The sequence below is a fragment of the Elgaria multicarinata genome, chromosome 9 (genome assembly GCF_023053635.1).
Source record: "Elgaria multicarinata webbii isolate HBS135686 ecotype San Diego chromosome 9, rElgMul1.1.pri, whole genome shotgun sequence".
Classification (NCBI taxonomy): Eukaryota; Metazoa; Chordata; class Lepidosauria; order Squamata; family Anguidae; genus Elgaria; species Elgaria multicarinata.
Genome location: NC_086179.1, coordinates 77,862,430 through 77,889,437, shown reverse-complemented (window position 1 = coordinate 77,889,437; position 27,008 = coordinate 77,862,430). Strand labels below are relative to the sequence as shown.

Below are 27,008 nucleotides of genomic sequence, written 5' to 3'. Positions count from 1 at the left end.
AAGCACCTGATATGAACATCACGCTATGTTAGCACAAGGCTTATCAGCAAAAGGCTTTTTTTAACCCCTTTTCCTAGAAAGGGGTAAAATATTTGAAAGCCTTTGCTACTAATGGTGATATTCATGAATAAGGAACTTTGCTTTCCCACCCTGCAGATTTTTTTAGCCCGTCTGGATAGGGTGCTATGAAGGGGAGGGGAAGAAGGCTAGAGATGCCTCAGGTCAGCTCGTATCCTGGCCTCTCCAGTCTCCTTCTCAAAATGGCCCCTCTATCCCCCCACCCCCCGGCCAGTTGCTTTTCCAACCTTGGGGAGCAGCCGGTGTGGTTCGTTCCATGCTGGCTGTAAGGGATCGGGTCAGGGGAGTTAGATCTGTTGCTGGCCTCAGAAGGGGGAATCTGAATAATTCTGGGACCCCCCTCAGATGTCGAGGGGGCATAGGACTGCTTTCCAAATCATCCAGAAAGGGTGGTGGAATGGCTGTTTCCCCTCTTAGCTCCCTCTGTGTACTTTAAGGATCTTGTTATATTGTAGTTGGTATACTGCTTGTTACAATACACTTGGACTGAAGTATTTTGCGGTGAGGACCACCTGTTGGCCTCCGTCCAAAGCATTTTCCTTTTGTCTGTTCTGAGGCCCCTTTTTCCCCCTTCAAGTGAAACAGAACTCCATCTTAACTTCTATATTTCACTGAGCTCTGTCCCAGTTGAAGAATGAATGTTTCAAAGCTTCTTGTAGAGTTTCAAGGCTTTATCTTGTTTGGGAAGGTAGTCTTGACATGATACCTTGGCGGAGAAACAGCTGTATGTATAGGAAGCCAAATCACAATATTTGTCTTTAGGAAGCCTAAGGCCTTAACTGTTCTCTGGCTTTGCAAATGTTAGTGGGAAGCTTGACAAGAGTGGGCACATAAATGTGTTTTAGCATTTACTGTGTGGTACGTTATCCACACTAATAGTTACCCACCATTCTGGATTGTAAATCTATAGGAATGGACTATTTTAGCTAGGTCTGCAAGAAAGTAAAAAAAAAAAAAAAGACCTCAGTGGGGTCAATCAATGTCCTGAACTCTTGGGACAGGGTGGTATTTAAATCAAAATATGTAAATTTATGAACCGCTGATATGGTCTAACTCAGATCTGTTTACTAATGGCCTTAGCTAGACCTAAGGTTTACCCTGGGATCGTCCCGGGGTCATCCCTGTTCATGTAAATGACACACAGGATATCCCGGGATAAACCTTAGGTCTAGCGAAGGCCTGAGAGTAAAACTATGCATTATCAGGAATATGGGGCTACAACTAAAATGGCAGACACATGTTGAGTTTGGTCCCCTCTCTATAACAAGGCCTTCCAGATGTGTTGGGATACAACTCCCATCATTCCCAAACAGCAGGGTCGATTACCTCATCTCCTCCCATTATGTTTGTGCCGTCCATCTCCTCCACATCATCGTCTGCAGTGGGAAGAGTAAAATAGTGCAACATGGCAGAAGTTACATAACCCTTTACAGGGGAGCGGGAAGAACTTAAGATACAGCTGCTGTGTTTTGTGACAGTAACACTTTTCTTAAAACATTTAATTCTGCCTGAAGAGTAATTTGCAAAACTGAAATATAACTGTGGAGGTGCATTGTGATCTCAGTTAACATTTCTTCGACTTTCATTTAATTGTGAGCTCAAGAAATGATCTACTGATCCCTGCAGAGCAGCAGGCCAATAAACATAGAGTATTCGTAAGATTATTAATACCACAATTGCTTGTTTTTCTGTTTTGTACAATATCCAAAGAAAGAAAGTAGTGTCTGTGATGGATTTTAGAATAAAGGTTCTACTATCAGTCAAAGTGCTAGTACGCCCCTCATTAATTTATCTAGGGTGCATGGAAATAAGTCTGTAGAATTTTTTTTAAAACTATGCTTTGGATTCCTGATAGTGTAAACTAGAAGATGCCTAAAACATGCTTACTAAAGTTCAAAGCGTATATAATTGGTTGTATGGTGAAATCAATTTTCAGAGTGCAGTGGGGAGAGCAGAAAAGGCTATCCTTGCTTTTATTTTTAAATTGCTTGTGAAGTAAACAAAAAAGAATATTTATTGTATTAAGTTGAAGATGTCAAAACATCGCCTATTTTGATCATTCAAGCCCTTTCACTTTCCCCCAGTTGTTGTAATGTTCGTAGATATGAATGTAATCCCTGCGTAGAATGCAACAGTGTCCTTGTTGTTGCTACCAGGCTGAAGATCATCTCTTTTTGTGAATGGAACAGCTGTGATGCTAGCATTGGCTTAATGATTTTATTTTCGTACTGAGTGCAGGACGCCTATGAAGTTTATTATCCACCGTGCTGGCCTCTTGGGTACACTTGAGTTGCCAACTATTTTCACACCCTTGTTTTATTGTCTGCTAAGCCTTTATGTGGCTTCAGTTGGAGTAAGGTGGACACTTCTGTTTCATTCAGAATTGACCCTTCTGCTTGGACGCATTGCAATAACAAGGTGTAAGCTGTTCTTTCTTGGGTAATATTTCCCCCGTTGTCTCTTTAATAAAAACAAAACATATTCCCCCATGTTCAATAGGGCTGTTTGAATTTTTGTGGTTTTCTTATTTTTGTGCCAACATTCTCAACAAAGTGAGTTGATTTTTGTGGTACTTTGTTGAAATTTGCACTTTTGATGGTATGAATTCCACCCCCACAAATAATAGGCAAATTTATCTGAGAAATACTTCGTATACATTTAGACTACTTGTGCTCAGATTCAGACAAAATTCAGATTTTAGTTCAAAGTCTTCTCTTAGTATTATACTGTTTCACCAATATTAGTGTATTTTTGTTTGTGCCTTCTGGACTTACCTATAGACAAAATTGTGAACAAAGTGCCACTCATAGGCCCCATTCAGAAGACACCATAAACAATGGCATTAACCACGGTGGTTAAGCCAGAAAGCCAGGCTGTGTTCAGAAGACACCTTAAATCACGGCTTTAACCACAGTGGTTAAGCCAGAAAGCCTTATTCACCCTGGTTAAAGCCATGGTTTAAGGTGTCTTCTGAACACAGCCTGACTTTCTGGCTTAACCACCGTGGTTAAAGCCGTGGTTTAAGGTGTCTTCTGAACGAGGCAACAGAAGTTTTTTTCCACCCAATGCTCAGGGTTCCCCCTTCTCCCCACATTGCAGCCTACCCCATTCAGCAGGATCCTTGGACCCTCTGTGTAGCATTGTAAGGGGATTGGAGGGGCTGCTGTATTGAGGTAGGAACTGCGAAGTCTGCGTCTATCAGCCTAGTTGGATCCAACCCATTTTGGTTTCGTTTTTTTGGCATAGGGTTGCAAATTTTCATCCTGAAAGTCATGGGCCATTTAACCATTAACCCCTGGCATAAAGGGTTATTTATAATCCTGGGTATCTAGTAACATTTGTTTTAATTATTAAATGCAGAGTTGAAAAACAGTCATTAATATATCATGGTCATTAGAGGCCCCTTGTTACTCAGCAAATCAGTTTTCAAAGTGATGACGAACAAAACACTACTACTATGTACTACATGGTCTATCAAACATACCATGGTGAGGATGTGTGGTTAAGTCCTATGTTGCTCATTGCAGACTGCAGAAGCTCAGTTTTCCAGAAATATGTATTTCTGAAACTTAAAGCAACGTTGGTTAAAATTGTTTTGGATGCACAATGGCCAGTATCTAACGTTGGCATTCTGCAAACTCAAACCATTGTGCAAGTGCTTGTGCATTACACTTGCACAACCACACTTGCATGGACATATATTTAGCACGTAGTTAAGAACCTAGTTTCTGCTAGTCAACATCATTTGTGCTAGCAGAATGACACAGGTGGATGTGGCTCAACATTGCCCTTATAGAAAATATTGACAAATTCTGTCTGGTTTTTTTTTTTAAACAAAAACTTACAGAAATATCTTTTACTTGAGCATGAGAAAATTAGTATTCAAGATCTGGACAAAGTTTGTCTCATAAGTTCATTCTTTTAAATAGGCTCTTTGTCTAGAAGCCATAACTTACTTTTACCAGGGTTGGTGGCATTTCCAGGATGATTTCTTTTGACTCCTTAATTCTAAAATTTCCTTAGAACTTCTGTATTCTTGACCACCACCACCACCCACGCACATCAAATGGCATTTTTATTTCTACTCCAAGATAAGGGAATGTAATTCTGTAAATACTTTATGCACACTGGGTACGGTGGTTGTTGTAACACACGGCATCCCTTAGGGAACTGAAGAGCTTGGAGGAGAGGAACTTTCTATGACAGATGTTGTTGCAGTAGAAATATAATCTGCACTCCCTTTGGCTTGTACCGCAGGGGCTGTGGGGTGGCCAGAAGGATTACAACAGGACAATTTGAAAAGTTCAGTTTCACTTGAACAGATGGATTCAGATGTGCTTGCAATCGGAAAGCTTTCAGTGTTGGAGAAGGCAGCGAGAGCCAAGTGCCTGGCTGCTTAGCAACTCTTCATTGGTTATGCAGAGAAGCTGATATCCACTCTGCACAGAACAGGAGGATTTAAGCTGCGTGCGTGTCAGCAGTGCTGGCTGTTGCAGCTGAAATATACATTGGAAATGTGAGTGGAATCTGAAACAAATTCACTTGCCTAACTTGCACAAGCTCAAATGGATGTTCCATATACAAAGTACCGTGGAGTTTCAGCTGTGCCTTGTTGTGATCGATTGAAAGAAACAAAGCCACTCTGTCCAGCAGCAGATGTGAGCAACAGAGGTGATGCCAGAAGGGAAAAGGGGGCAGCATTTGCGGCCGCCGGCACCTGTTTCTTTGGCGCTAGTGAGAATTGAGGTTGCCTTGACTCTTCTTGATGTGGGTTGCTGATAAGACGGACGGTTGATAAATCATGGTGGCTGCTTGCTAGCTTCTAAGGACAAGTCAAGATGCTGCTTGTGATCCCTAAAGCTCTGATGCTACTGTGCTATAGGGAGCTCCTTCACCCTCTGGGTTCCCTGCCCCATCAGCCTTTGAGGTTCATAGAAGAGACTCTGCTGTCTGTCTATGAGATAAACCCTTTTTTGTCAACACATCACAATTGTGGAACTTCCTTCTGGGGAAGGGGGCACCAGAACCTTGCCACCCTCTTTTAGGAGCTAATTTTTTAAAAAAGCACTGGACAGCTATTTTAAGGTGTCTGCTTTGGTGTGATTTGCTTATATATTTTGTCAGTATTTTATTAGTATTTTTAGAACAGCTTTGAGTTTTGATTTCAGACATAGAAGTGGGGTATAAATGTAATACGGTAATACTTACCAGACGTCATTTTATGGAAATAAATGGCCGAAGCATAAATACAAATTCAAAACCTTAATTTATTGTTAAGTTTTCGTCTCAGCTGTGCTTCAATTCCAGTGTTCTGCACATTAATAAATATACATTTGTTAAAAAAAACCCTCCAGTGTCTAATCTGCCATAAATTGTAAAAAATAGTTTCTCGTTTTTTCTGTGGTTAGCACAGCTGACACTCTTACTGCAACGGTTGTAATCAAAAATAACTAACTACATTTCATTGGGGCAAAATATACACATAGATGTGAAACAGCTGTATCATCATTTAGTATATACCCAAGGATGATAGGCAGATACTTACACATTCAAAACTTTTTTACATCAAAGATTCACACAGCATGAAAGCAATACTTTTTAAAGAGTCAGACTCTTCTATCTGAAAAGGCCTCTTGAGAACAGGGTTGTTAAAAGATTATTAAGTTAAAAGTTTGTTGATTGTTTTTTTAAAAAATAATAATAATTTATAAGGTATTTCTTAAGAAAACTGGTATATATCTGAATGCAAGAAAAACCTAAGTCTGCATTCGTCATCTCTTAAAACCGAATCACTGACCAAAGTTAAGAACTGTTAAGGCCCATTGATTTCAAAGGGGGAAAGGTTTAAGCATATACTTAACTCTCCCACTGAAATCAGAGGGGTGTAAAAGTGCTTAACTCAGCTGGATCATGCCCAGTGAATTAACATCTGCTTTTCTATGTAAAAGAACGAACCAGGGGCAGCAATGCGAATTCTGAGATCACGTATCATCAATATGACACACAATTATTGTACAAATTAAGAACATTTCTACTCAGTTGACCAAACAATGTGACTTCCCATATGATGGGAGAATCACTGTTCTTCTGCCCAGTAACTCCCAGACCTTTCTTCTAGAAAGGCACTTCTGGGCACCGTAGTGATCTTGTTTAATGTCTGTGTGTATATATATGAGAGGGGGAGAGTGCGCAAAACAATTATAGATAATTTTAACAACTTCTTTAAACAAATATAAATTCTGTAGTGCAAAAGGCATGTAGCCTGCATGTCCATTACGCTGCTGGTTAATATAAAGGATTTATTTAGTTGTAAACAGATATACTTTAATTATTGCAGCACTCATTTAATATGTATGCTTTTCCAGTAATGAATTGGAAAGGTGAAAACTTGACTTAAATCTATTCACGTTGCTTGGGAATATTTTAAAACTTGTGCAAGCTTACTGTAGATTTTATTTCATTTATTGTGCTTATTAGTACAATTCCTGATTCATACCTGGTCTGAATCTGCTCTTACTTTTACACACATTCACACGAAGGAAGAGAGACTGTCTCTATAGGTAGAGGAATAATATCATATATAAAGCTTATACCATTTAGCTAACACCGGAAATGAATGGCATCCAACGCAGTGCTTTTGAGAAGCAGAAAACAATCCAACAGGGATATTTTTGTACATTACAACAGGAGAAGGAAATCAGTCAGTATGCTGCAACTTAATTTAAACTTTCCTGTGTAAAATTCTGCCTTCCGAAAGAAAGCACTAACCCCTCTGGCTTGCAAAGTTCCCACTGAAAAGGTTGGCCCAGATGAAAAACTCTCAAAACTGCTTTGGGTGTTGCCTCTAGGTTCTCCACAACTACTTCCCATGGAAAGGCGGTGCGCTTTCTCAGAGACAATTCTGAAACTGCTGTAGTTATGAGTTTGTAACAGATCTTTAGAAGCCCCAAGGGAAGAGAGACCAGGCAGTCCATTTCACTGGTCCCTGGCTGATATGAGGGAGCATTTCAACCTTTCCTACCTCCACCCACTTGACTTGCCATGTGTCAAAACACTGTTCTTCTGGCCTCAATAGTCAGTCAAGCTGTCTCCCTTGTACCTATTTAGTTGGAAGGGGAAAGTATGCAATGAAAGAGAATTCCTCAAAAGCAGAAATTTAGCATTTATACCACAACTTTGATGAGTGTTTAAAGCACTTCGCATATACTATGATCACAGTAGTCATTACAACAACATTGTAAGGTAGGCCAGTATTCTCCTCATATTTCAGATATGAGAAGGGCACTAAAGAGTGAGAGGCTTGCCTAAACCCTCTGGTGAGTTTATGGCTAAGGCAAAATTTGTACGAGAGACTTTCTAGCTTATACATAGCTCCTGCTACCCAGTTGTGTCCTAGCATAACTTTGGTTAATTCCAAAGGGCCTTGCATAAGCCAAATTCCCAATGCATTGTGCCCAGAATGTGAAAGACTCATTTTGAGTCATAGCTAAGGCAGAACGCATCCCACAGAAAACATATTCTCAAAATATTTTTACACAGAAATAAGATGCTGCCACTTATTTTGTTAAAAACTTTTTGTTCGCCTCCCATGGAAAAATGATACTTCATGTAATTGTAAAAAGACAAAACAACAACAACAACGTGTGAATAGTGTCAAAGCATTGACAAATTAAACTGAAGCATCTATAGGTTTTTCATGCTCTGGTTTGCGAAATGAAGTAGGCGGGGAGGAGTGGTGAGGAAGCAGAGCGTTATAGAAAATCCAAAGCAGGGTTATTATTAAAAATTTTTAGAGAAAAGCAAGGTTAAAGGTGGACCAGCATCAAAGGTTACACTAATTTAATATGAAAACTAGATGATATTATTAAAAAAAATTTTTTACTCGTAAAAGCAATTCAAACCTGCTGAAGACAGGATGTGAACACCACAGGGAAAATGTCTGTACATAGATGATGAATGGGGGACTGCCATATTAATCAACCACAGATATATTTTGTGGTTCTTGGTTGGTTAGTGTCGAAAGTATAAAAATGCACACTGTGCCCTTAAATTATTTCAGTTCTTTTCCTGACAAATTCTGTTTATGAATTTGGATGTCAATAGATGCATTACAGCCTTTTTTAAAAAGACTGTATCACAATTGTTGGGCTTGGTGCAAACATTAATTATATTGCCCCCCCCCACTCTCCTCAAATGCCAAATTCAAGTACACTTGTGCAATTCTTTTTTAATATAAAAAATATCAAAGCTCTTTCACAATTGCTCTCCTGCTATCAAATTTAAGAAAATCAGTATATATGTGAAATGTACAAAAGAACCTTTTTAAAGAATCACCATACAAAATATATAAAATTATCTACAGCTATATATATATATATATTTATATCAAAATGATGGTATTTTAAGACAAAGTGTCCATGCAAACTGGTGTAGAAGCTGGCGAAGAAATTAAAGGGCACTTGGTGTGATACATTTTCCTCCTGAGTGTAGAGATCCCATTGGACAAAACCACAACATGTCCTAAAACCAGACAGAGCTTGGTTGGTGGTATGTTGAACTGTAGTATTAACCATTCATTCCTCAAGGATAAGTCATTTCTTAGTATAGACTGTCCTGCCTGGCAGCCCTTGTAACATTGCTATGGCTGGGTCTACTTATCTGAAAGGCATTATTCTCCAGTAGCGAGTTCCACTGATTGGTCTCCATGTTTTGGCACAATTTACACAATCCCTCAGGCACCAAATGCACCCTTATTGAGCACCTCATAGGAAATGGAGTAATCTGAAGTATGCAGCATTATGAAACTTTCTCCAGATTTGACGTCCATGGCATCCTCTTTATAGGTCAAGAGTATGCAGAATCAAGAGGTTCCCAGGAAGTGATGTCACAGCGGAGGAGTCCTCCCAAGTCGCAAGAGTCATCACAATTTCCTGATGATTCAAATTGAAGTTTCATTACTGCCTCTGTTCATGAGAAGAAGTAACCATGCAACTTAGGGTTAAACAAAGGCAGGCCAACAATACCAAGTGAAACTATCTAAGTCGTTTTAGTACGTTATCATGCAAGGCAACAAGCATGCTTCAACACTCAAAGCTTCCTACAAGGAGGCTCATCTTGGATGCAGGGCAAAATGGCAAAAAATGACCGACAGGTTACGAACAGAAAGGGCTGTCTTGGAATATATTGGGTTAGCTTGGGAGAAGATCATGATTAGGCTCCGGAATCTGATTCTAGCTTAATAACAGACATTAAATCAGAGTTCCATATTTTAGATGCAACTGAGAACTCACCAGGGTTGAAGTTCTGAAGCTAAGAAATGAGGAGGAGGAGTGAGGGGGAAAGGAGCAAAGGACCCCGATGGTTGTTTCTGGCTTCAAAAGCCAAAGTCTATGGAGCCTAGAATGCCTGTCTGAAGTGGGCCACTAGAAGAACGAAGTGTTAAGTCTATGGAAAGGAGAAAACACCAGGAACCCAAGAGGGTTAAGCAGACTGGGCGAGGGGAAAGACAATATGCAAACTGGCACTTACTCAGAATCTGAGTTCTCAGCTGTTACAGTTCCCACGTGGACATTCATGGCTAAACCATTTATTTGTTCTGGAGGCTGATCTCTCCTTGGGTTTTTTATTGTTACCCCAGAGTCTGAAGTGGCGCGAACTCCATTGTTAGTCCCAACAGAAGTAGTTTTGGATGAGATAGTGGTTTGATTATAATCTGACAGTTTTTCCCGTAGCCGATTCTTCATATTTTTGTCCACTAATGGAGGAGGGTAGGTGACTTTGTTTTTCAGTATGCCTGCCACAGAAAGAAAAGGGAAGTGATGAATGGCAGATATTTGACATAATCAAATGAAAACAAATGCAAAACCTGTATTTAATAAGAGGCAATGAACCATGTATTCCTATGTTTGAAATAAAGAAATGTTCAGCCTATAATTTCTGTGGGTATTCTCAGTAAAGGTGACCTTTCTCTCTACTTTTTGATACAAACACTTATGATAGATAATCCATTTCAAGGCAATTTGTGGCCCTCCAGAAGTTTTGGCCTACAGCTCCCATGATTCCTCATCATTAGCTATGCTGGCTAGGAATGATGGGAGTTGTAGGACTAAACATCTGGAGGGCCACAAATTGCCCACTCTTGCATTGAAGAAAGCACTGCAAGTCACCTGTGCCCCTAAGAATCTCACAAAGGCTTTCACACACCAGGCAGAGGAAAGCCTAGTATGCCACTGACTTTACACTCAACAGGGAGATGCGGTCAGTCCCAGCTCCCTATGACCCTGTTCAGATGACACACTAAGCCAGGGTGGTTAAGCATTTTGAGCTAAACATTATGGCTTAACATGTCGTGTGAACCATTCCTAGCCATGGTGGCTATATAACCCTGGTTTAAACACGCTCAGTAACCATTTGTTGCAAAGAGGTTAGCGGCCTAACCGTGGCTTACCGTGTTGTCTGAACAGGCCCTACCAGTTACAATGCACAGACTTTCAGGTGGTTGTCATCTTCACACTCTGCTTTTTTTAGCTTACAACTAAAGCAGGGATGAGTAATTTGTGTCCCTCTAAATGTTTTGGCTCACCACTCCCATCAGCTGTAGCTCAGCATAACCAATGGTGAAGGATTACGGGAGTCGTAGATCAAAAGAAGTTGCCTACCTTTGAACTATTTATTTGATTTGATTTGTACCCCACCTTTCTATGAAAAAATGGCACTCAACTCAGTTTAGAGGCACAATTAAAATTGATTAAAACAAACAATATATTAAAAACCTAACAATAACAGAATAAGAAAAATAAAAAAGTGGCAGCCAAGCCAACAGACCCACTTACAGGCGAAAGGTCTTCTGGAAGAAGGCAGTCTTTGACTGCTGACAAAATGACAGCAGAGAGGGAGCGAACTAAGCATCTTAGGTATTACACTCCCAAAATTGCAATGCAGGAAGCGGCCCTGAGCTACGACTGTCAAAGAACTTACCTTTGTGCCTCCTTAGTTTTCAATTATTTTTCATTTTAACACAGCTTGTATCAAGGACATAAGAACCTGCTGCATCAGACCAAAGGCCTCTCTAGTCCCACATTTTGTTTCCCACAGTGGCCAACCAAATGCCTGTCGGAAGCCCACAACTAGGATGTGAGTGAAACAGCCGTCTGCTGTTGTTTCCCAGCAAGTGGTAGTCAGAGACATGCTGCCTCCAATCTTGGAGGTAGCATACAGCCCTCCCGATTAGTAGCCGCAGATGGCCTTCTCCTCCGTTAATGCGTCTGATCCCCTTTTAAAACCATCTACGTTGGTGGCCAGCACCACATCTTGTGGTAGCATATTCCAACCATTCCTCATTACCTTTCCTCTGTTCTGGCTGCTGGTGGTTCTGCTGGGCAAGTGGCTTGCTCTCCTTTTGCTGCCCTTCATTCTCTTTGTCCTGAGGTATTTCACTGCTGTGGTTTGCTTGGTTTTCCCGGTGAAGTTCCACATTAACCTTGGTTTCCACTTTCAGCTTTTGCTTTGCACTGGGCTCCTCACCATCACTTGCTATTATGCCCTCATTAGGCCAATAGGATTTCACGTGATTGGGAACTGAATCCACTGCAGGGCGATGCAAAATAAAACCAAATTTAAATACACACGCAGAGGTTTGGAAACTACAGTCTGAGAGAGCTTATCAAAAGCTTTGTTTTTCTCAGAATCATTTTTGAGACAACTATTTTCAGCACAGAGGAAAAGTCCATTAGTGATAATAGAGCTTTCTGCTTTTCACAGCTTTTTGCTGAAAATAAATATATCTTAAACCTTTTAGCTCAAAACTAGACTGTTCATAATTTCAGGTTTAGGCTCACGATTCCTTCTTCTCTTTCCACCTTTAGCCACCCTCATCTCAATCTGCACTCTGCAAATGGAGTTGGGAAGCCAGCAGTGCAACTGAGGAGGCGGACGTCTTTTCCTCACTGCTAAACACTCATTGTGCCACCAAAACCATTTTTTAAAAAATCCAATGTTCATTATTCTAAAGAAGCAGGGTTAGAAATTTCAGCACTGGCAAAGTCCTTGATCAAAAATAAGAGTCTAGCTATGCAGCACAAGAGTCTAAGGAAAACAGGTGGCTCACTGCCAAAGACCAAATTCTGACTGTAGATCCCTTTTCAATCAATGTTTTGATGGTCTCTGTAATTGTAAATGTGAATAGGATTGTTTTATTGTATCGTCCCTCACTTTGAACCCCCACTTTTGGTCCGGACAGCCTACATTCAGGATCCGCCTTCTGTAAGAGGAAAGGCTCCATTTGTGAAACATCCCTCCAGTTGATTTGGGGGGGGGGGGTTCCCCCTACTCTCCACACCACAGTTGACACCATTCAGCAGGATCTCTGAACTCCCTGGGTAGCATTTTGGGGGTGGGGTGGAGGACCTGCCAAGGGAAGGGGGTCAGGGAAGTCCACGTTGGTCAGAGCAGTTGATCCAGCATAAACCAGGATCCAGCCCAGTGATTCAGAAAGGTGAACATGTTTTATATATAAAATTAAGCCTCCATTATATGAAGCAGGGGAAGTCCTGCTCTGCTCACGTTCTTCACTGCCTCTGTATCTCCTTTCCCGCTATTCAGAGAGCCATCGGCAGCTGCTGCTATCCTCGGACTGAGATCCATTGCAAAGGCTCCTTCTACAATGGTACGTTAGAAAGCAGCGCACTCTCGTTCATATACCATGGGGTATACAAGCCTGGAGAAAAGCTCTGCATTCCTGAAGAGATCAAAGAGCTGCCTTCTCCTCAGGTCCCTCAGTATGGTGCCCCGTGATGCTCCTGATCTTTGCTTGCAATGTACCTGCTGTCTGACAACGTATGAATGATGCTGCCTGTTAGCTGGGAGTTTTACTCGAAGTTCTTTTCTTTTTTGTACTTTCATATCCCGTGGCTCTCCCACAATCACTAATTGAGTAGTACCAACAAATTTATTTATTTATTTTATTTTATTTATTACATTTTTATACCGCCCAATAGCCAAAGCTCTCTGGGCGGTTCACAAATAAACCCAGAGGTCTATATTCTTAAATCAAAGCAGCAGCTACAAACTATGAGTGTCCCTCTATTAAGGGAAATTCCGTTGTTGACTCAGCTCTGTTGTACTCCTGGTTCTTTGGCGCAATTGGTATGAGTTGGGTTGCATGGAAGGAGAGGGGTGTCAAGGCTGAAGGTCCTGCTGCTTCCCAGGGCTCCTTTAAATGGCAGAGACATTTGAATCAAGGAAGCGCCTCCCTCCCTCCCTCCTCCCTGGCAAGTGTGCAAAGGAGTGGTGGTGGGGAGATCTTGTTTTCATCTCCTTGCAGCTCCCAAGAAGTAAGGACTTACTTCTGAGTAGAAGTAAGATTATGCTATAAGTTTGCAACCCTCAGCACATTTACTCGGGAGTAAGCCCACTGAACACAATTGGACTTACTTCTGAGTAGACACAAGGGGATCAGATCTGCCTCCCTTTGTTGCAAGGAGGCATTTTACCCTCTTCTCCCTCTGTTTAAGTCCTTCCTTGGCAACTTCATAGCACAATGCCAGCCAATTTAGCACCATTAAGGTTTATTCCAGCTTTTCTCTGATCTCTTTTGAAACGGAATAAGGGAGGGAAACCACGGGGGACATCCTGTTTGTTTACAGCATCATTTAATTGACCCAGAAACTTCCATGAGTGGCCAGAAACAAGTGTGCTCTAAATAGTTCATTTAGAGAAGCCCTGTATCTGTTTAGTTTCCCCTATTCTGTGTTAAATACAGCCCCTGAAGGATTGACACCATCCGAAACGTTGGGCTATTCGTGAAGTTTTTTAAAATAACCTTTTTAACAAGAAAAATAAAAAATAAAGAATCTTTTCACCAGCACCAGAGCCAGCATCTCTCTCCTTTTGCACACACTTTTGGTGCTTCTCCCTCCAACCCATTGTTGATCTAGAGCAACCACAGTCTGACTGGCTCTGCAGTAATCTTCATCTTCACAGCCCAAGGGTGAGACAATGATATCCTCTAAAGCTAGGGTGACCATATGAAAAGGAGGACAGGGCTCCTGTATCTTTAACAGTTGTATTGAAAAGAGAATTTCTGCAGGTGTCATTTGCATATATGGAGAACTTGGTAACATTTCCTCTTCAACACAACAGTTAAGGCTGCAGGTGCCCTGCCCTCTTTTAAATCTGGTCACTCTAGTATAGCTCCTGCAGCTTTAACTGTTGTGATGAAGAGGGAATTTCACCAGGTTCTCCATATATACAAATGACACCTGCTGAAATTCCCTTTCCTATGCAACTGTTAAAGATACAGGAGCCCTGTCCTCCTTTTCATACGGTCACCCTACTAAAGCACTTCAAGCTATTTTAAAGTCCATTTATATACCTAGAGCCACAGAGTTGGATGTCATTCTTTTACCTTTGGGAGTGCTGTGGAGCGGGCCCCGGTCATTATTTTTCGGAGTGGATGTGTTCCATTTCTTTTCTGCTTCTATCACATCTTCCTCGCTGTCCGAAGAGTGAGAGGAAGCATATGAGCTGCTGTGTTCATCAAGGGACAACTCACTGTCAGAATCAGAATCATGCTCTGTAGAAGTAAATAATTGGTGAAATTAACTGCGAGAAATAGAAACAAAATTACACCATAGACTTCCAGATATTAGACATTTCATTTCCTCCAACAATAGAGATAAGTGAGCTTGTTATAGGGAATTTGCAATATAAACAGTTAACATTGATCATTAATCTTTCTCACATGACTAAGTTGCCATTTCTGCAGTGTAGACCTGTATTTCATAATTAGACCAACACCCTATACTTTTCTGCATGCATAAGGATGCAGAAAATTAAAAAAAACATGTATATGTATTAAAACATGGTATTTGTTGGCAGGCAATAGAGGAAATAACGTGTCATATACATTTCTCTCACCATTGGATTTTGATGGCTTTCTGTGGAAGATAGAGGAATCACCTTCTGTATGGCCAGCTCTTGCTTGGCTTGATGACACACTGATCTTCTGGGCAGCTTCATCTCTATAAAAGAGAGAGCGAGAGAGAGAGAGCTTTCCAAGTCAGTGCATCACTGTCTAAGCAGCACCAAGATCACACCTCTAATATGCTCTGTCAAATGTAATGTTTTCCTGGTGTGCTGTGTGATATTAGTAAAGCCACAGCTATAAGCATTCAATCTATGTTTTCTTGGAATGGTCCTATCAAATTGCATGGAAACAGCAAGTGTACAGACAAGATACAAAATACATGGTATAAAAACACATCTGCAAAGCCATGAAGCAAGGGCAAATTTGCACAAAAATGGCCATATATTCTTTCCTTTCGCAAAAGCAATATCAAGAGAAAAAGAGAGCCTGAAAGCCATGCGCCGCCACCAGATTACCTGAGGATATAAGCAAGGTAGCTATTGTGACTCTTGGCTGACCTGACGGTGCTTTCTAAGGAGACTGTAGATTCCCCAATTGTGGTGCGATACATATCTGGTTCTTCTATATACGTGTCATTGCAGTTCAGAGACCGCTGAGAAGAAAGAGAAAAAAAGATAAGTAAACAAAACTCCTTCTTTCAGAAAACATCCACCAAGCTATCTAAAAGCTGGATATTATTAGAGCTCAGCCATACACATAGCAGAGTCACGTGGTGAAGCTCTTGTTGAGCTGTTCCAATTCTGCTGGAAGTAGGGGGTTGCGTGTTTAACTGCTCCTCTAAAGTTCTTGAACATCGAAAAATAGCATGTCACGGAGAACAATTCTTACTATTCTTCTACCTGGCATGCTAGTTTTCTGTTTTCAGGTTGCTTTTTATATAGTAGGGCATCTAAAAGATGATTCCCCCCATTATATGAAGTGGTACATCCCATCAAGAGCCACATCATATTACTATCCTCGTCATGAGCTTTGGCACGCAAATGAGCCCTAAATTGTACATCTGGAAGAACTTGAAGGTTTAAGGTAATAGTCCAAAGAAGGGTTAGTGTTACTAATCTTTTGCTTAGACTTCAAAGTTTAGTTTTTTAGGGAATAGGGAGCTTCTAATAATAAAAAGAAACTCTCTGTTCCTGAAAGTCAAAGTCTGAGTACCCTAGGGAAAAGATTAGGGATAATCCCTCATTTGATTTGTATTGATATGTAATGAAGTCTCAGATAAGAAATGTAGAGTTCCTGTATCCATACACATTACATTTTTAGATGTACATCTAAGATGTTTTAAGTGTATATAAAAAATTGCAAAGTGTGAGTGCAATAAGCACATGCTTATGTGCACATGTATAATACAGATACATTCATGAGCCATGGCTGACAGCAGCTCCCCTATTGAAAAGCATGGTATCCCCTCTTCATGAGAAGCATTGGTTTTTTCCTTCATGTAATGTGTGAAATGGCCTATAGACAAAGGTTTGGAATATTATGGTCAATATGATCTAGTAGGCTTGGACATCAGAAGCGTTAAGTCAAACATACTGAGCATTAAGAAAGGGAATCACAAACATAAAAAAGTTCTTATAAACAAATGACTTGCTTCTCTTTCTGTCTGATCTTGCAATAACCATTCCAGCTTTGAGGTCTACAATCAAGGATTTTGGCACCATTTCCAGTTATTATAATAATAATAATAATAATAATAATAATAATAATAATAATAATTTTATTTCTTACCCGCCTCTGAATTAAAAACATAGTATAAATTATTAAAACATCCTAAAAACATCTTAAAATTCCACTGGATAGGCCTGCTGGAACAGATCAGTCTTTATAGCTTTCTTAAATGCAAAAAGATTGTTAAGATGACGAGGCTCCTCCGGCAGGCCATTCCACAGTCTGGGAGCAGCAGAAGAAAAGGTCCTCTGGGTAATACTTGTCAGCCTAATTTTGGCAGACTGAAGTAGATTCTTCCCAGAAGACCTGAGTGTGCGGGGTGGATTGAACGGGAGAAGGCGATCCCGCAGGTAGCCTGGACCCAAACTATGTAGGGCTTTAAAGGTAATAACCAACACTTTATACTTCGCCCGGAAACTAATTGGCAGCCAGTGAAGAGATTTTTAAAACTGGTATAATGTGGTCCCCCCTAGGTGTACCGGTGACCAACCTGGCTGCCATATTTTGAACTAATTGAAGTTTCCGGACTAAACACAAAGGTAACCCTATGTAGAGTGCATTACAGAAGTTGAGCAACTACCGTCTTTAGGTCTTCCAACTCTAGAAAGGGGCGCATTATAACATTAACTCAGAGAAGACCTGGCACTTAAATTGGATAAAGGAAGTTATAATATTATTGAACTCCATTGGCAACTACAGTGGGCCAAAGATGCCATCCAACAGTTAGGAATCTTAATTCCATCAAACATTACAACTATTGTCCCATGAACTTAAGATCTCTCCTCCATAACAATGCAGATGGCTCTAGATAGATAGATGGGTAGCCTTGAACAAGAGTCTATAGGCAAGATAAAATATTTTTTTAAAATAAAGGAATGCCATTCCTAGACTTGTATCCATGCCTACCAAAATTTTGAAGCAAATTTTCTATTCAGGCAATATATTTGGGATAAAAATGATATATCTATAATTGATTTTTAAATAATTACAAAAGCTTGTGGAAAAAAGGGGTCGCAGGGAAGAGATAATCTTCCCCATTTAAAGATTATCATACCACCTTCCTACTTTTGTCAACAGATCCAGACGTCATCCTATAATAATAATAATACATTTATTTATTTCTTATCCCCCTCTCCCTCTGGATCAAGGCAGGGAACAACTTTAAATACAATATAATACATAAAACTAGTTAAAAGAGCATATGAAACCAATACAATATTAAAATAATCACAACATCTTAAAATTCTTAGGTTTAAAATTCATCTGGGTAGACTAGTCTTTACGGCTGTCTTAAACTCAGAGAGAGTATTAAGGTGACGAATCCCCTCCGGCAGGCCATTCCACATTAAGGATTGTACCCAATGTTAGGGTACAGATGAGATGAGTGGGACATAAATTACCCTAACATTGGATACAATCCTAGATTTTCACTAGCTCAATAATAATAAAAAAACATTTAAGGCACAATCCCATGCATGTTTAGACAGAAAACTGTCCTGGCTAGCTGAGGCATGCTGGGAGTAGCGCATGTGATTGTACCCTTATTCTACTGTACAAGGAACTAGGCAGATGTGGGATTCGCTGATAGGTCACTATAAATGTAGTTCTTTCTCACACCTATTTTGTACATTTTGCATGAGCTGCAGAATTAAACGGGGCAATGACATTATTTATTTATTTATTTCATTTCTATACCACCCAATAGACTGGGAGGTTCACAAAAGTTAAAATATTTTATGAGGTCAGACTATTTGTCCATCTAGCTCAGGATTGTCTAATCTGACTGGCCAGGGTTGTAGGCAACGGCTTTCACACATCATTTGCTACTTGTTCTTCGCTGGCTTGCCTGATTGATTCACTGGAGGTGCCACGGCCTTCTCCATACAAAGTATCTGCTCTACCATTGAGCTTCTTCGTCCTTTCCATTAAAAAAAATGTTTGTTTGTTTTACTACATTAAACCACATACAAATGACTCTTCTCGAAACAAAACAAAAAAGTAACTCACACAACTGCTGCCCTGCCTAAAAAAATAGTTTTGGCCCCAGTTTCTTATAGGCCTCCAGTATTTCCGTTTTACTTGAACTGATCCGGACTCTATATTGCATGCCAAAGCTTATAATATTTTTTTGTAAACTATGCAGCTTCATAACGTTCTGGACCAGGATCACGGAAGACCCAAGAGGATAGGGGAAACTGGTAAACATCACTTTAAGTCGGAAGACCTCTGTTTTAAGGTTAGACCACAGACTCCATTTAATATAGCAAAGAATCCTGCTCAGAATTTACTGGACTATCCAAAAGTTCTTTCAGTTACACATCTTATACTCTAACAGCTGCTGGAGATGCAGTGAGGCACAGGCTAACCTTGCTTATACACTGTGATACCAAGCTCATGTTTCAATATCTATGTTTCAACAAATGAATGTGACTTTTCCCTACAAAGCTGCCCCTTAATATAATTTGTCTGGTCGCTCATTATATACCTGGACACGACTGCAAAGACAAAAGCTTTGCAGAGCTCCTCCAGTGCCAAAATCGTATTGTTTTGATTCACTGCAAACCTAGTTCCTTAATTTGTGAACATTCATGGGACAACTCTACATTGTGTCTTGCTAACAATGAATAAATTGTTTTTAATCAAAATTTAACATCTGAGAAGTTTCAGGTTATGGGTCTCCTTTCGAAATGTAATCTGAAACTCTTTTTGATGTCAGAGAAAAGAAAAATGGTGTTTGGCTCTAGGATACGTGCATCTTTTCTCTATTGCATTTACTTTCTTCTTTTTCTGTTCTTTCCTGCTGTCTTTCTCTCCCCCCTCCCCCCCATTTTGGACATTGTTTGGTTGATAGAAGGGGATTACCTACTGGGATGGAGGGGAAGGAAGTTATTGAAATGTTACTATTGATATTCTAATGCTGCAAACAAATTAGTAACTTAATAAAATCTGAATAATATAAAGAAGCGTAGATTACAGAATGAGCCTGCAAGTAAGATCTGTGCAGAAACTAATTTAGGAGCCAAAATCACAAACAGGAATACATAACTGGTGCGTTTTTTCCTTAAAAAGAATGTTTCAGCTACTCTGAATGCTTCGCTCAAACCCCACTAGTTGCAACCAATGATTTCAGAAGGCCAGCTAAACAAATCAATAATGGTAATTATAAATCTACTAATTAAAATGCCAACTACATTTTAAAAAAGTCTTGAGTCCCAAAGGTAAATGAATATGAACACAAAAACTCTCTATTGCATGTAAGACAGCATGTAATTGAAATAAACAGCATTTTGAGCGAATTGCTGTGATAAAATTTGGTGTTTGCATATTTGTCAATATACAGACTATTACACGTACATGCAGGAAATGCTTTTGCAAAATAGCTCCTTACAGTTAACAGGGTGGCTCTTGTTGTCGTGGAGTCATCTGGAAGCGGCTTCTTTCCACTGAAAGTATTTTTCAAATGTTTCCTCACTTCTTTATTGAATATACAGTGGAAGAAAAAGATAAACAGCCCCTGGATTTTTTTGAGAGAGAACAAGAGGAGAAAAAAGACAGATAGAAAAAAAAATGTGTTAAAATTTTATCCTGACATACTGACAAATACAGTCATAAGAACATTACAAGAGCTCTGCTGAATCAGACCAAAGGCCTATCTGGGTATTCTGTGGCCGTCCTGGTGGCTATTGGAAGCCCAGAAGCAGAACAAAATGGCAACAGCGCTCTCCCACTGTTGTTCTCCAGCAACTCGTAGTCAGAGACATGCTACTTCCAATCCCAGAGGTAGTATAATACCGTCGTGTCTAGTAGCCACTGATATCCTTCACCTTCATGAATTTTCCAATCCCCTTCTAAAGCCATCTAAATTGGTGGCCATGTTGTGGAAGCGAATTCTGTAGTTTAACTATGTGCTGTGTGAATAACTTCTATTTGTCTGAACAGAATCTTCCACCGTTCAGTTCATATTTCCCCAAATCACATCTTCAATCATCTCCGAAGGTGGCTTGTGATGTATAAATTATTGTCATATATGTAATTTTTTGCCCGTGTGGACTGAAATACTAGCAGAGAGCCGACAATTCTCTTGGACTCTCACAGAGACTGTTAAGGAAATTGAGGAACAGTTGAGGAAACTGTTGAGGAGACTGTATATATATGGTGGTAGGACTGGAAGTGAGAATATTAAAACTGCCACATTCCCCTAAGATGACATCTAAGCATATCTCTCTCTCATTGGCCTCGTTCAGAAGACACATTAAACCATGGCTTTTACCATGGTGGTTAAGCCAGAAAGCCAGGCTGTGTTCAGAAGACACCTTAAACCATGGCTTTAACCACGATGCATAAAGCTTTTTGTCTTAGTTACCGTGGTTAAAGTCATGGTTTAAAGTGTCTTCTGAACACAGCTCGACTTTCTGGCTTAACCACTGTAGTTAAATCTGTGGTTTAAAGTGTCTTCTGAACGGGGCCATTGTGTTGCTAAGAGGGGCAGAGAGAAAGAGAAAATCTGCAAACTCTCTTAATGGGATTTTAAAAACCCAGCACTGTACATCGTGCATGGAAACAATTCCTAGATGGAATGCCACTAGAACCTTGTGATTGAATTACTAGACAGAGGAACTGTGTTAAAAGGCAGATCCCAACAGGCAAGTCCTGAAGAGAGACAAAGCCCCCATTGATGAGCTTTGATATTAGAAAGTTTGGGAACCAGTAAAACTAACACTTCTCTTCTGTCATGTTATATTCTTTGACTTAGCTGGAGATCGACTAGCCACTATTCAAAACACCCATATTTCTGTTTGGAGTATCTGTTGGGGGAACTCTTTGTCAGAGAGTGAGGCACAGAAGTGCTATGTGGAAGAGCGCATGCTTTGCATGCACACGGTACCAGGCTCAATTCATAGTATCTCCAGGCAAGGCTAGAAAAGCCCCCTGCAGAGCTACTGTCAGGCAGTGTGTTGAGCTAAATGGTCCAATTCGGCATAAGGCAGCTCCCTACATTTCTACGTACTTACTTAAAAAGAGCGAATAAGTTCCAATCTTACAGGTCATTATAAGTTTCCAATATGATCCTTAGTGTTAACAATTGTTATGAATTGGACCTTAAAGTGTTTCAATCACAAGGCAAAGATTAAAAACCATAATCTAGGAATGGAGTAAAATATTAGAGCAAGGCGTTGTGCCACTAACATTCCTTTACTATTTAGGATTCGTCTCTGCTGCGCCTTAAAAGCTATGCATTTAGAATAAGAGCTATTTACAGGAGGCAGTCACAAAATTATTCCATTAGTTGCAGAGGTGGGCAGCTTCCATGGGACCATGGGCCAATTCCCCTGGCTGGAACCCCAGGGGAATGCACTCCTCCCCATTGCCACACTGCTGATTTTGCCTTTGAAATTTGGTGGTGCAGCAGCAAATTTGCTTTAAAACAAGGTGTGCAGGACCGTGTTCGCCCTCCTGGAAGCCTTCCAGAAGCACAATTCTCCCCAACACCCCGGCCCTGCACTTGTCTTGTTTGACAGGGAAATGGTTTCTTTTTTGCTTATGCCATAGCAAGTTCAGCAGCAATGGCAGGGCCGGGAGTTTGCAAAAATAGCCCACCCACCCACCTGCATGCAGTCCATAGGCCATGTGTTGCCCACGCTTGCCTTCGTTGGGAAAATAACACATGCTTTAATAAGTACAGAAAAATAAAAGCAACTTTAAAATCTCTTCAGTGGCTGACAATTAGTTTCCAGGCGACGTATAAAGTGTTGGTTATCACCTTTAAAGCCCTACGTGATTTGGGTCCAGGCTACCCGCGGGATCGCTTTCTCCCGTACAATCCGCCCCGCACACTCAGGTCCTCTGGGAAGGGTTTACTCCAGTCAGCCACAACTAGGCTGGCAACTGTTACCCAGAGGACTATCTTTTCTTCCGCCCCCAGACTGTGGAATGGCCTGCTGGAGGAGATTCGTCAGCTTAAAGCTCTCTCAGAGTTTAAGACAACTGTAAAGACTAGTCTCTTCCGGCAGGCCTACCCAGATGAATTTTAAACCTAAGAATTTTAAGAGGTGGAGATTGTTATTTTAATATTGTATTGGTTTTATATGCTCTTTAACTAATTCTATGTTTTATATTGTGTTTGGTGTTGTTCTCCGCCTCGATCCAGAGGGAGAGGCGGGTAATAAATATATGATGATGATGATTTATTTATTTATTTATTACATTTTTATACCGCCCAATAGCCGAAGCTCTCTGGGCGGTTCACAAAAATTAAAACCACAGTAAAACACCCAACAGGTTAAAACACAATTACGAAATACAGTATAAAAAGCGCAACCAGGATAAAACCACACAGCAAAGTTGATATAAGATTAAAATACAGAGTTAAAACAGTAAAATTTAAATTTAAGTTAAAATTAAGTGTTAAAATACTGAGTGAATAAAAAGGTCTTCAGCGGGCGACGAAAGCAGTACAGTGTAGGCGCCAGGTGGACCTCTCTGGGGAGCTCGTTCCACAACCGGGGTGCCACAGCGGAGAAATGATGATGTTTGTCATTTTTTGCTGTGAGTCTATCTTTAAAAAGGCAAAGCCCTGACTCAGTTTTGCATAATCACAAAAGTGATAAATCAGCAAGGAGCATAAAGTGGATTCTGAAGGCGTGCTATTAAGATGTTTTACAACTTACCTGTAAGCAGCTGAAGATAGCAAATAGGTAGTGAAAAGTCATTACATCACTGTTCACTGCCATCAGACCGAGTAACCAGGTAGCGCTGATCAACAGCAATAGGAGGAAAGCAGTCCGTAGTACAGAACTAGAGGAAAAACAAAAGAAATCATTTGCATTAGGACATGAAATATTGTAGTCCCTTTAATAGCTGCTTTTGGGAGACTTTATCACAGCAGTAAAAGTAGGGGAGAAACAGTCTTATGATGAGGATCACAAGCAGCGGAAACAGGAAAGGATTCAGGGGGAAAGTGTGGCAAGCCAGATTAAATGGCCACCCAAGTAAAGCTTCCTCAGTCTTGCTGAAACCTTCTCACAGCAGCTGAGTACAAGGTGATAGAAAGGCAATCAAAGAATCAAGAAACTGACAAACATTGTGACAAAGAGGCCCAGCGTTTCCCAGTGAAAATTTGTCCCAGTTTAAGTTCTGAGGCAGAAACAACATGCTCCCCACCCCATATGATCATTAGTCAGGATCATTTTCTTCCAGCCATGGCCGCAAACTTACACGACACCAGTTTTCTCCAGTGAACGTTGCCTTCGTCTGCATGATGCTTTCACTGCTAGTATGAAGATTATGAAGTTGATCTTGGGGGGAAAAGTGAGTATAGATCAGAACAGAAATTTAGATTTTTCTTCCCTGAATTCACAAAAGCCTGTACAATTTTCCTAAGTTCTACAAAACTAAGAGCTCTCCACCTTATATCACTCGATCTTTACTGCTTCAGACAATCGTCATTGCAACTCTTCATGCTTTGACTTAGGCCTAATCTACACCTACAGCCCTTTTGCAATGGGGGAGGGGTGACTGTGAGTTTTCCTGCTTCTGTGATCGGCACTCACGGGGCACGCCTGAGCCAAGTTTCCCGCAATGACCAGATTGCCTTTGCAGGAGCACATGTGCCCTGTTATGGCCATTCCACATGTGAATCAGAAGTGGGCAGGGCTAGGCAGATGGATACGGGGCACAGGATTTTCTTTTTTTCATTACTCCTGAGGGATGCGCACCAACACAGATACATAGCACCATACGGGGGGATAGGAACGATGATGAATACGCGCTCCTGCGCAGAGGTATGTTTGTTTTAAAAAAAGAACACTTGGCGGTAAATATGCAAATACCCATGCACACGCCCCTCACAGCTGATTGGCTGTTCGCTGAGCCCGGAACTCGCGGCCAACAGCAAAAACCTCACAAAGGTTACAAACACTGCAAATGTTCTTCGGAATGGAAGTGAGAGTGCCAGAAAAAATGCGACAAACGCAGTCACGGATATTCTGGTAAAACTGAGAGGTGGAGCCATGATCACCGCGGGAGCAACTGAACGTCCTGTGGCCTGTTAGTGGCAATTATGATACAATCCTGCAATAAATGGCTGGTGTAGATTCCCTCTTAGTTTTCTTAATCCAAGAAACTTTGGCTCAATGATCACTATAAGTTATCTTGAAATTCTGCTTTGTGAGGTTTTCAGTACATTAAAGGCAGCCCTAAGGACTGAGCTTAATAAAAAGAACCTTGTAAGCAGTACTTTAAAAAAACACCTATTATTACAAATGCACGAGTGCCCCTACAATGAACAAGAGAACTTGTTAAATGTTGTACAAATGGTATATTGAATAAACAAGACCATATCTAACTATGGGACAAGTTTGAAGCCAACAAGGAATCACATGGTGTGTGTAATAACGAATTGGGGAATTTTCTCACAGTGCAGTAGTGTGGGACTGGTGAGATTTGGGTCTAGAGGTTAATATCATACTGCTCACATAATGCTAAACCAGCAGTCTGTAATGCTGTAGTACAATTGCTCCCTAGCTCTGAATGACTGCTGAGGTTTGGGGCTAGGTGAGCAGCAGGCTGCTCATCTATCCGAGCAGCATTATGCAAGAGCAGTCTTCTTCTTCTTTTTATCTTGTACTATATGGAAGAGTTTGGGGAAGGGGGATTGTGGTCAAGGGCTACACACCTCATGGTACACATGCCCCAACCCTTTTTTCACCCTCCAGGATACTTTGGGTTGGATCCAATAGGACCCTTTTGCTGGCAACCCAGGCCTGGTGGTGGCAGAGCACATGAGGTGGGCCCTGCCAGCGGCGACATGTGTGCTGCCCTGCTGTTGGTGGCCGCAGTGTCGCGCTTCTGTGGGCCAAAAGAACAGAAACGCAGGTTTCTGGAAGGGAAACAGACTGCCCCCTCCCGAAACGAGCATCTTCATTCATTTTGGTGCTTGGCCACAGAAACGCTACATTGCGGTCAACAGTGGGGCCAACTGCGCATATGCCACTGCCGGTGGGCCTTGGGTGCCATCACAAGGGTCCTATTGGACCCTACCCTTTAAGCTGCTAGGTGCTCTGCCCAATTTGCAGCTGAAACAATCCTTGGAGGTGTAATTATGATAGCAGGAAATGCATTTCTCCCTCCAAAACATTTTTTTATCTTCAAAGGAGTCAGTGACCTTGAAAGATTATAGCAGCCTGGATTGAAAAAAGGGAGAAAGAAAACTCAGGGGATGGAAATTCACATCTCTTGGCCTTGCTGCCTTCCCAAGAATATCATGTGAAGAGCGCAAACAGACCAACTCCCCCAAATTACAACTTTGCATGGGTGAAAGCTACAGGCTTCACAATATTTTCAAGCATAATTATTCCTGAAATTTGACTATTAGCCAGTAACAAACAAGCATACACGCACATACACACAAACGCTTCTTAGCAAACAATGATTTTAGAAAAATACCTTGTTTGCACTAAAGCAGCCTTCCTCAACCTGGGGCACTCCAGATGTGTTGGACTACAACTCCCAGAATGCCCCAGCCAGCTGGCTGGGGCATTCTGGGAGATGCAGTCCAACACATCTGGAGCGCCCCAAGTTGAGGAAGGCTGCACTAAAGGCTATCAAGTTATGGTTGAAATTTAGAACTAATGATGTTACTTTCAAGACATATTATCGCTTAGGTTTAGATATCAGAGACATGTTGTTAAATAAATTGTCTTTTGAACATTTGATCTGTATTTCAGGATGTAGACTTCATACGAACTTTGAGACTGTTCTACAACCAAAGGGTTTGACAATAATAAATTCAGCTCAGCAGGTTTTACGCTGTGAGCAGATTCTGCAATACTTACGACCACGACTATCACAATGGGCCCTGCGAAGCTCCAAATCAGGGTGTCATGAACAGAGAGCCAGCAGAAATCTGGGTTCCCGTAGCCCTGTGGATCCAGACCCACAGCAAGACCTGAAGCACGACAAAGTGGAAAGAATCTCTGATGTGTGGACTCTTACCAAAGTGGTCAAGATTCATATTCAGAGAGAATTCAATAGCCATTGCATAAGAGGTATGGCCTCTTCTTCTTAAAGCAATCACCACCCAGAAAGAATTCTTTGGGAAAGTCCATTAAAATATACCTTACACAACTTAATTTGGCAGAAATAGTCTGCCCCTCAAGATTGGATACCCATTTGTGGAGTTTGCACCAAAGTGTGGCCAAACATCTGACTCCAATATTAGCTGGCAGAAAATGAACATGGTTTCCCCCCCCACACACACACTTTCTTCATCTTGCCTTATTAATATTTTGCTGAATTAAACGGGACCAATTTGCAGCCTCAGGTATATAGCTCTCCC

General features: G+C 41.0%; 1 protein-coding gene across 2 annotated transcripts in view; it reads right to left on the bottom strand.

The window, feature by feature from the left end:
- Nucleotides 1-7,719: 7,719 nt before the first annotated feature.
- CELSR1 (cadherin EGF LAG seven-pass G-type receptor 1) overlaps nucleotides 7,720-27,008 on the bottom strand; it is a 182,415-nt gene continuing 163,126 nt past the window's right edge. The window contains exons 26-35 of one of the 2 annotated variants that reach the window (XM_063134119.1): nucleotides 26,506-26,618; nucleotides 23,888-23,967; nucleotides 23,341-23,467; nucleotides 20,061-20,186; nucleotides 15,502-15,596; nucleotides 14,995-15,098; nucleotides 14,483-14,650; nucleotides 11,422-11,664; nucleotides 9,607-9,871; nucleotides 7,720-9,041 (exon numbers count right to left, since the gene is read on the bottom strand). In XM_063134119.1, coding sequence (XP_062990189.1) covers nucleotides 9,017-9,041; nucleotides 9,607-9,871; nucleotides 11,422-11,664; nucleotides 14,483-14,650; nucleotides 14,995-15,098; nucleotides 15,502-15,596; nucleotides 20,061-20,186; nucleotides 23,341-23,467; nucleotides 23,888-23,967; nucleotides 26,506-26,618 — 1,346 coding nt within the window. In that variant the 3' untranslated portion in view covers nucleotides 7,720-9,016. The remainder of the gene's footprint in view (nucleotides 9,042-9,606; nucleotides 9,872-11,421; nucleotides 11,665-14,482; nucleotides 14,651-14,994; nucleotides 15,099-15,501; nucleotides 15,597-20,060; nucleotides 20,187-23,340; nucleotides 23,468-23,887; nucleotides 23,968-26,505; nucleotides 26,619-27,008) is intronic. The other variant, XM_063134120.1, reaches the window with a different exon arrangement.